Genomic DNA, 10,648 nt, shown 5'->3' on the forward strand with positions numbered 1-10,648 from the left:
AGACTGTGCTGTGATAAGTCTGGCAAAATCACTTGCAGCACCATGGGACAATGCCTAGCGGAGAAATAGACGTTAAACAAGGACAACAACAACAGCAAACTCACATTTCACGAGTTCACCGAAGGGCACAGTACGCGTAACAAACGGCAGTAGAGGTTGAAACACAAACACCGTCGATATAAAGTAATCATTGTTTTTGTGTCTCATCGAAATCTTTTTTTTAAATTCCTGTCCATCTCTCTCCCTCTCTTTCTCTCTCTCTCCCTCCCTCATTCCCTCTCCTACCAACTTTCTTTCTCTCTTCTTCTTCTTTTCCTATATTTTTGCCAATGCATGTACATACATTGCAGCATTGCATACATCCCTAGTGTCACTATTAAAAAAAAATCTCAGTAGAACTGTGTTTGTTTTCAATGGGAAATGATTGAGACTGATCTCAAGTTCGAGCGAATCATTGACCTACCGGAAGCAGTTAAGCACCATCATAGGGGTCATGCACTAACATGGCGAAGTTAAGAACACATTGTTTTTACCTCCTTCTTACTGTCATAGCGGCTTCGGCATTCTGCATCCACCTCGCGGGTAACTATTGTATCGGTTTTTATTCTAACACCGTGTGGTGCTTTCCGATATTTCACTATCATATGATATCGACGTCCCTAGTGATTATGTCAGTAAAGTTTTGAAGATCTTTTTAGGTCCTAAGCAGTCCGTTATTCATAGTCATGGTATTGTTTATCTGGAAGTGACCTTTGCGCTCGGCCACTGACAAACAGCACTCTAAGTCTTGCAAATTCCAAAGTCCAATTCTAAGTGTAAAGTGTAATTCTAACGCGGTGATTCTCAGTGAAAAAGCGATATGTATTGCTGGTTTCATAACTTTAGAATTGAATAACCGTTACCATGGCGACATTCTTACATCATTAGGCACCGTTGGAGGATGTTCACACTTAAGAAAACATATTTTACTTTTAAATTCAAACTTTAGCAGCTTCAAAACCACACAAAATTACCGATGCTATGACGTTGCCCCGCTCAGGTTGTGTCCAGGTTTCCACCCAGTATGGTGACGTCAGAGGGTACGAGCTGCAGACCGACACTGCGGTAGGAGACCCTGTGTACGATCGGCTGTACGTCTTCAAAGGCATTCCCTACGCCGCCCCGCCTGTCGGTGATCTCAGGTACTGCACACTGATCCTTTGAAGCTCATCTTTACCTTCACCAAGAAGGTTATTTTTTCGGGTGTGTGCGTGTATATGTGTGTGCGTGTGTATCTCTCTCTCTCTCCCCCCTCTCTCTCTCTCTCTCTCTCTCTCTCTCTCTCTCTCTCTCTCTCTCTCATTCTCATTCTCTCTCTCTCTCTCTCTCTCTCTCTCTCTCTCTCTCACCAAGTAAAGTAAGGTCATCCTCACTAGATTACATCCTCACTTTAAGGAACGCTTGCAGCTAGATGTACAAAGGTTAGGTGTGACTTGTGTAATATAGCCAGCTGCTGCTATGCCGCGTGATTGCGAAGCCTTGTGTTAAGCCAAAGGGCGGTTATGTATCTTCTATACGGATACAGATACAGTTATAGTCTTACAACTTATAGTCGTATTTTGTATTCATAGCTCATTGTTACAACAAAGCCAGTCACAATTCACTGACACATATATGTATTCCCCTATGTTTCTACCATGTATTTGCAATTAGCTAACGGGCATGAACTTGCAATAAAACTTCTCACTATTGCCCCACCCCTACCCACAGGTTCCGGCCGCCAGCAGACCCTACCCCCTGGAGCGGAGTCCGCGATGCGACCGAGTTCGGGCGCCAGTGTCCGCAGCGGAACAACACCGCGTCCTACCCGCCGGTCTACCGGGACTTCGTCTACCCGCTCAGGACGTACCAGGGCGAGGACTGCCTCAGTCTGAACGTGTACACACACGAGATCAACAACAGCTATGGTCTACCGGTATTACAGGGATTCTTACCTTTCTCTTCATCTCCTACCCAGAATACCTGACCCTACATATAGGATTATATAGTATGTTCATATCATATAATGAACCAGTCATTGTATTCAGTGCGATTTCTTTCGCTCAAAGGTTGTGAAAATTTTGTGTTGTGTCTTTGTCCTCTAGCTCGTACGAAAAATTGTAATCGATTCCAACGTTCGAAATCGGTACTCGAATTTTCGACAGCGGCGCACGCGAAGCGCAGTCGAATAATTTAATAGAAACCCTAGTAATACGACTTCGAACACTGCACGAAATGGCCTCGGATCCTGACGTAACCGGACATGACTGCAGGAGAACTCGGAGACCCGGAACCTCAGGTCCGTAAGAATCCAGACGGATACGCGGGCCGTATTGTACTAAAGCAACTCAAATTTACCTGAATCAACTTGCGTGTGCAAGTGGCATACCACACCAGTGTACCACTTGCATATGTAGTTTAATGTAGGTAAATTTTAGTTGTTTTAGTACAATACGGTCCCCATATCCGTCTGGATTCTTACGGATCTGAGGTTCCGGATCTCCGAGTTCTCCTGTCTGGATACGTCCGGATCCGAGACCATCCGTGCAATGGAAGCCCGTGCAATACCACCTTCCCCACCGCAGGTGATGGTGTGGATCTATGGCGGAGGCCTGACCACCGGCAGTTCCCTGATCTACCCGGGCGAGGCGTTTGCAGCCCACAACAACGTGGTCCTGGTCACCATCAACTACCGGCTGGGCGCGCTGGGCTTCCTGCCGACCAGGGACGAGGACGCGCCGGGAAACTTCGGCCTCCTCGATCAGGTTTTGTATAGAAATATCCTCTATGATTGTATACAAGAAAAGTTCCCCAGTTTTAGATATGTAAACAGCACTGAAAAATTCCTATTCATTATGGAACTGAACAAACCATGTATTGCAAGTTCAATATCCACATACATCCACAATTGCCTTAAGAAGCGAGAAGAAGTCGAACCTGTAAATAGTAGACAAGTATAGATTAGTCCTATTAGACGTAGTAATATATCACCTACTATTACGTTATATTGCCACCATTGTATGTATTCCTTTGCTTATCACCATGACCTATACTTAGCTTATTTAAGCATAATGGTAAGCATAAATGTACAATAAAGGTCTTCTTTCTTTCTTTCATTAACTACTACAACAACAACAACGATGATGTTGCCATTCGAGTGATACCGGAATGAATCTGAGAATATTATCCTCCTGTAGAGATTGAATTGTTTTTACTTTTAGATATTGTTTAGCTGGTTGCCTAACCTTCAAAGCCATAACGATGATGATTATTTTGGGCACTTCGTACGAGGGAAATTTTGGCCTTCTTGATAATGTTTTGCATTTGAATGAATTGTGGCAATGGTGATTTTGGGTTGTTCGTACTGCACCCTTCGTCAGGTCCGAATGGCCAATCACTTAGGACATGTGACTAGTGACCAATAACATGTGAACATTCACATAGGACACGTGACCTGCAAATGACTTAGATAACTTTCAGCTGTTCGCACTGCACCCTTCGTCAGGTTCAAATGACACGTGACCTAACGGCACATGACGTCATGAACTGGTCAGGATTTCAAACCTGACAAAGGCTGCAGTACGGACGACCAAATGTCCTTGAGACGACTCGGTGGTTTCTTTGTTGTGTAGGAAAGCAATTTAGCTGTACCAAAGACATGTCCTTGGCTGTACATGTGTCAGGATATGTACATTTCTGTACTTTGTCGTTGTTTCTCAGGTGAAAGCGCTGGAGTGGGTGCAGGCCAACATCCGTAACTTCGGAGGCGACCCGACCTGGGTCACCATATTCGGGCAGTCGGCGGGAGGCTGGAGCGTCTCTCTGCTCGTCATGTCGCCCCTGGCAACGGGACTGTTCCACCGCGCCATCTCCGAGAGCGGAGTGGCGGTCGTGCCCACCCTGCGGAGGGGGGACATCGCCGCTGCCGAGGCGCTGGCTCGGGCCGTCGGCTGCAGCGCGGAGGGATACGAGACCATGATGGCCTGTCTGCGAGGGTACTGATCATGGTTTGAATGAATAAATGAATTTTTGCTCATTAGGATAGAAGCACAAACAAGTACAGCACTTGTACATGCGGCGAAATTCAAATCTGAAAGCACAAATCGTATACGCGTATGCAGTTAGATTCGAGCAGGATTAAACCGACTTGATATTTAGAATAATCATACATTTCTATAGAAAACCCGCGGCAGAACTTCAGAATGCGGAGGGGATAGACATGCGGACACCTGTTGTAGACGGACACTTCCTGACGGACACACCCTGGGTAAGGAGCTTCCTTGGTTTGGGTCACATTTTCTCAACCCCTGTAGGGTATTTTGTGCTGTTATAATGTATGATTCTGTAAAGTCGAGTCGGTTTAATCCAGCTGTCTATGTGAAACAAACTTTGATCAAGGCGTTCTATATTCCCCCTCACCAGAACATTCTTCACAAGAAGCAGCAGAACAGCGTGGACTACCTCCTGGGGACGAACAACGACGAGTGGGGCTGGCTGCAGTCACTCTTTAGACCGTACGTGAACGAGAACGGGATGAACAGGACCAAGTTTCGGGACGTCATGCCGGGGGACCTCGGCTGGATCCAGCAAACATTCCCGGTAATGCTATGGTCACATTTCCAAACCGGGGCCCGGCCGGGCTCTTGGCGGAAACGACAGATAAAGAAAAAATCAATGAATACACGCAAATTACGCCCATAACTACCTTTTTAACGTTATTTGTGTTTTAATGTCTTCATACATTCTAAGCGCTGGGAATCTTCACAGCTGACTGGAGGGTCTACGCCGAGAGTAGACGAACCTGGCGAGACCTATGCATGTCTGTAGCCGCCATGCATCAGACCCTGAACAATTGATTGATGTATAGATCGTTTAGAAAATTGATACATGCGCAGGATTAAAAGGTAAAGGCAGGTCGTTTTCTGAAGAGGCGACCCGTAATGCTGACTCGATAAAGGGAAAGAGTACATTAAACCAACCAAAGCAAGTAGCAAGGTGTTGACGGCTCTAAACCCTGTCCACAGACCGGTGACGTCAGCACGATTGTCCAGCCGGTGACTGACCAGTACCTGGGCCCGGCCGGATCCGGACCAGACGACCCCGGGGTCATCCGTGACCAGTACCTCCAGTTCCTGACAGACATGTGGTATGCGGCCCCAACGACACTGATGGCACAGTCCCAATCAGGTAACAAATAGAGTACCTCGTTCCAACGGTGCAAACAAACACAATAAAATGAGTCCCGCCCCTGAGGCGTTGCCAAAAATTACCATAGATTTGCATCCATCCAAACCATCTGCAGGACGATTGACCCAATAACTTCGTACACGTGACCTTACGAACACGTGACTCCAGCAATGAACGTGACGTCATGGCGGTACAGGCCTTAAGACGCCTGTCACCAATTCCTGAACGTCACTGAGTGTTTGTTTGTGTGTGTGTATGTGTGTGTGTGTGTGCGCGTGTGTGTGTGTGTGCGCGTGCGTGCGTGTTGCTAAATGGAGTATCTAAATTCTTCCTGAATACTTTTCGAAATTCTCTCCCAGCCAAGCCCGTCCGAGTGTTCCAGTACGAATTCCAGCACCGTTCCACGGCTTTCTCCTTTAAGCCGCCATACGTGCAGGTGGACCACGCTGACGAGCTGTTCTACGTGCTCGGCTTTCTGTTCCTGCTGGACAACAACAACAACAATACGTACTGGAAGTACGCCTTCTCGGATCGGGAAAGAGAGCTCTGCATGGACATCATGGCGTACTGGGCAAACTTTGCAGCGAACGGGTCCGTTACTCAATCTGATTCCGCCATCTTGTTTTGTAAAGTTGACCTTGACTGCATTTCTATTAGTTAAGCACTTAGTTGCGTTGGTTAGTGTTGCTGTTCCTTCAACTCATTTCGAAGTGAACGGGTGAGGTACTATATTGATATTGATTCCGCCATCTTGTTTTGTAAACATGACCTTGAATGAATTTAGTTTGTTTGTGTCGCTGTTGCTCATTCTGACATTCTGCAGCGTGAGCAACTGGTTCTAGTTCCGGCATCTTGTTCTGTAAATACGAGCTTGACCAAATGTGTATTTGGGTTGAGTTAGGTTGTGTCATAGCTGCTTATTCTTGCTTTGTAGTGAACGGGCGAGCTCGAGTTACCAATTCTTATTCCGCCATCTTGTTTGGCAAAGATGACCTTGATTAAATTTCAGATAGTTTGATAGTTATGTGATTGTAATCTGTTTAACTTTGGAAGAGTCAGAAGTTGTTTTCAGACTATAAAATAATTCTAAGGATGAATGACGGCATATGAAGTTTCTCATTTTATGACTTTTTAATGTTTAAAGATTTTCAGACGGGACATGAATGTGACCTTGAATGTTTCCTCCACAGAGATCCTAACAACCAGGTGGGATCACCGCGCAAGCGCAGTCTGGTGACCTGGCCACGCTACATGCCGTCATCCAAAGACTACCTCCGGCTGGACATGACGTCATCTGCTGACGTAGCCCTGAGAGGGACCCGGATGAAGTTTTGGAACGAGGCTGTACCGAGGATGATGGGAGAAGATGTTGGCTCCAGTGGAACAGCTGAATCTGCAAACCTTATGGTGTTCATCAGTCTGTGCGCTGGTGTTATCATGAATGCTGATATTTGACAAAATTAAATAGCTAGAAAAGGCAGTCAGGAACCAAAATGTGAAGAAAGCTTATATAGATATAATGGAGTGCAAGTAACTGACAAACTGTTTAAACGTTTCTGTGTTCAGTTCAAAATCAACCATTTCTGATAACTAGTATGCGAAATGCGAATAAAACGTTGTGATCATAAATCAAATGTGTGTGTGCATACATTATAGGTTACATAGCATTACAGTGATAAAAACGTTTAAACTATTTCCGAGTACTAGTATTCAATGCTATCAGAGACAAAGTTGAACTGTAATTTGCTGTAAAGTTGAACTGTAAATAAAAACGTTCCGCTTATCCAAAACTTTGACTATCCAACTCCTGTCTTTGTCAAGGAATGAGCAATCCACCGCTTTTGTGACGTCACGTTATGCAGATAGAACACGTGACTAGGTGAGCATCATGACTTACAGAAAGTTTTTGGGGGTTAAGGGATGGTTATAAAGCAATATGAAAATGGCGTTTCCACTCCTCTTCCAAGAAAAAGCTAATGGCATTAGTGGTCATTATAGAAATATCATGATCTGAAACATGAAGAAAAGACATGTTTTATGCGTTACATTCGTTTTGCAAATTCATCATCATTTCTTTACGTTACGAAATCGTTATCATGTTGCCTGATAAGCTCGGTGTTACAAAAACATATTTTAACGTAAATGATAAATACGAAGTATACCCACCAAATGCGTACGTTCTCACAGAATGGGTCTAAAATATTTTACGTCATTCTGACAGCCAAAAGGAGTCCAGTCGGGTACTAAATTACGGAGGGTTCTTTTTTTAACTTCGGGCTTGACCTCAATGTAGGACACCTTTTTTAGTATTTTGTTGCACGGCTGGGCCCTGGCATGTTCTAAATCTCGGAGTTAAAATCGACCCGGGACCGGACCCGGAAATACTAGGGTCACATTTCCAATCCGAGGCCCGGCCGGGTAGTCGTTGGGAACGAAAAGTATGATATAAAAGACAACAAAAACAGAAAACGTACCCAAAATCATTTAAGAGCATAGATTGTGCAAATTTATTGACATACACTTTGATTTTTCGTTTCCGCAAACAGCCCGGCCGGGCCCCGGTTAGGAAATGTCACCCTAGCATTACAAATAGGCGCCGTAATATTATCGTAAGAACACCGAAAGGTACCACCTCCCCCGCAGGACAGATTCTGAGCCCGGCCTTGGCTACACCACTAACGGGCTATCGGCGCAAATGTGACCGTACCATAAGACGGTATACCTGCTGTTATGAGACTCCATTAATTGCTTTTCTGAGAAACTGTTTAATAATTCAAGACTAAGGCAGGATTCACTAAAGCTTTAAGGAGACGGGTTTCCTCAGAAAAATTGCGGTTTGCTTTCTTTCAACTTTTGAACAGAGAGGCTCTTGGTGGCGGCAGCAAACCTTTGCATAATTTTTGTATTGAGATTTACCACATTTGTGGAAAGACTGACATAACAGGTGACTTTTCAACTTTTCAGGATGTCAACCCGGACACCAGACTGTAAGGTGTGATTCACTCATATTGTGAAAAACCTCTACTTTTTTCTATACGTGTGGTGGGTTCTTTAATTCTAGTAGCTCGAAGCGTGGCTCTATCCTCAAACACTGGATCTCCGACTTTACGTCCCAAACCGTAGCTAGATACTCATTTTCACCTGTGTCCAGTGAGAAAATAAAGTTGTCCTTAGTACACAACATTGGGGCCTTCAGGAGATTCGAACCCAGAACCTTAAGCTTCAGATTCGAAGTCAGCAACCCAAACCACGAGACAACCTTGTCCCAACTGGCTCACACGCACCGTTGTTCGCGTGCACAGCTCAACCCAGACGCGAAATTGAAATGATATCGCCAGATTATGAATATTCATCGAGATTTATCTTTGTTGTTGTGTTTTTTTTATACAACCCACTGATTTGTTTCGTGCTAACGCTGCCTGGGCGATTAGAAACATCGTCTGGCCTCCATTTTTGTTCAGACGGATAGAAGTGTAAATTTCCGGACGTTTTATTCTGTTAGAACGATGTGTGACACACCATTTTCACCGTGATATCGAAAAGCTGTTTTCTGCCGTTAACCCTTTCCTGTGGTGGGAGAGAATATACCTGCCACCATGCGCCTCGCCTTGTCATTGGTATGCGCCGTGCTGTCGTTTCAACTGGCTGTGACGGGAGAGAGCCTGGCTGACGAAGGTATGGCGACAATGTCGGGGCTGCCTTCTAAGCCGTGTGATATTTGTGTATTTGTACCATTGGAACTACAGAATGAGATACCTTCCAGGTAGCTCGTGCCACTTGACGTGCTTTTCAGCACCAAGGAGTCGGCATATTTTGATTCAGCAGAAATATTTGTGTATTTGTATGTATATATTCTGATGTTGCTTATGTACAATTGTTCTCACATTTTCTATATAAAACTGTGTTTTCTCGTAAATGTTTTGACAATTTTGATGATGTAAATTTACTTATTTATAGATCTAAATGGTAGTCCCTTCAGTTAACTGAGTAACTGATTTCGAAGGGAACCCTAACAAATCATAACAGATCAGGATACAAAAGGGTATTAACTTGATGAAGAACATGTGTTTGATATACTTGTATTTGTAAATTTTCTGATTTTTTTTTTGCAAGGAGATTCTTTTGTATTCGTCAAGCTTGTAATGATGTGTTTTTTACATGTAGCTAGATGCTCTAAACATATTTTGAAATTGTGTACAAAAATTTTTAGAATGTGCGATAAAAGCAGAGAATCGGTATGTCTGAAATTCAATGACATAAAAAAAGAAAATGTCGGGGCGACTTCATAACAGGATTCCATGTTTCAGTAATATTGCATATAGGCACTGCATTCTTGAGCCACATAGCGATTGCAGTAGGATCTAGCTCTGGTATAAGCACACAGTGGCACATTTTTGATGTACAGTTGGTTTATGACAGCAAATACTTCCTTGGAACAATTTTGAATGTGTTCTTGGAACAATCTCAAATTCAACTGTTTTGAAACTAACCACCTGTCATAGGTTCCTGTCGTTGCTTGCTTATCAGATAATCGGTGTGTTTGCCGAAATACCATCGTATGTGACGCAAGGCTACCATTTATCAAATGTTTTATTCAAATCAAGCAGTTTTAGGTTGATGAAAGTTAGACATCCAGGTAGTAAGATACGCCAAAAATAATTACTCAAGCAACGTTGGATAAAATTTTGAAATTCTATCCAGTTGCTTGAGTAATTATTTTTGGCGCAAGCAGTTTTAGTTTAAAAAGGAATCCAAACTAGTCGACGTTGGATAGTGTTGGAGACTGTTGGACCTATTATTCAATGTAGGTTGTTATGGTGAATTTTTTTCACGCTGCATATTAATGAGATCACAAGACGTGGAAATAGATGCACTGGTGCACATAACCTAAAGATTTAGGTGTACAAAAAAGAATTTTGGACCAATGGTGCACCCATGCACGTCAAAAACTAGGAGCACAGCTTCAATTTTGGGTGCACAAAAATGCATCATGCACCCATTATTTCTAGCCCTGTCAGGTGCGGTGAAATGAGGGCAAGACACGTAATCTCTGACGAGTGGATGTTTGAACTTCCTAATCAGAGATGTCCTGTACACAAATCGTGTAAACTGATCATAGTTAAGAGCAAAAAGACCATTGTGAACGATCCATGCGATGGTCTTCAACGGAACTAATTGGTCGATTCACTTGTTTAAAAACCGTATATATATATTTTCATCATTAATTTTTTAAACAGAAATAAACAAATACGGACAAGATGACGACGCACTCAAGTTACATCAAACTTGTATCAGCGCCACCATAAAAAAGAATGAAACCAAGATATAATGATACATAAACTGACAAATGAATCTATGCAATCAAAAACGACGTTGTCTTTAGTGTGTGGGAGGGCGTCTTGTGAAGATGTTATGCACCTGTTCTGCCCTCCCTTTTACACTG

The 10,648-nt window shown here is 43.6% G+C and overlaps 1 protein-coding gene across 1 annotated transcript; it reads left to right on the forward strand.

Annotated features, from left to right (window-relative positions):
- The first annotated feature begins 327 nt into the window (after positions 1-327).
- LOC136434377 (fatty acyl-CoA hydrolase precursor, medium chain-like) lies at positions 328-5,231 on the forward strand. Its single transcript, XM_066427165.1, has 8 exons — positions 328-582; positions 1,040-1,181; positions 1,750-1,954; positions 2,604-2,783; positions 3,739-4,013; positions 4,198-4,285; positions 4,441-4,617; positions 5,043-5,231. Exons 1-8 carry the CDS (start codon positions 504-506, stop codon positions 5,214-5,216), a joined length of 1,320 nt encoding a protein of 439 aa, XP_066283262.1. The 5' UTR covers positions 328-503; the 3' UTR covers positions 5,217-5,231.
- Positions 5,232-10,648: the final 5,417 nt, after the last annotated feature.

This window comes from Branchiostoma lanceolatum, chromosome 5 (assembly GCF_035083965.1).
Source record: "Branchiostoma lanceolatum isolate klBraLanc5 chromosome 5, klBraLanc5.hap2, whole genome shotgun sequence".
NCBI classification, from domain to species: Eukaryota; Metazoa; Chordata; class Leptocardii; order Amphioxiformes; family Branchiostomatidae; genus Branchiostoma; species Branchiostoma lanceolatum.

What these genes read in the sequence shown, in the direction of transcription:
- LOC136434377 (XM_066427165.1), top strand. Translation starts at nt 504, where the DNA reads ATGGCGAAGTTAAGAACACATTGTTTTTACCTCCTTCTTACTGTCATA. An exon ending in ATTCTGCATCCACCTCGCGG is followed by an intron (nt 583 to 1,039) that starts GTAACTATTGTA and finishes TGCCCCGCTCAG; the next exon opens with GTTGTGTCCAGGTTTCCACC. An exon ending in GGATCCAGCAAACATTCCCG is followed by an intron (nt 4,618 to 5,042) that starts GTAATGCTATGG and finishes CCCTGTCCACAG; the next exon opens with ACCGGTGACGTCAGCACGAT.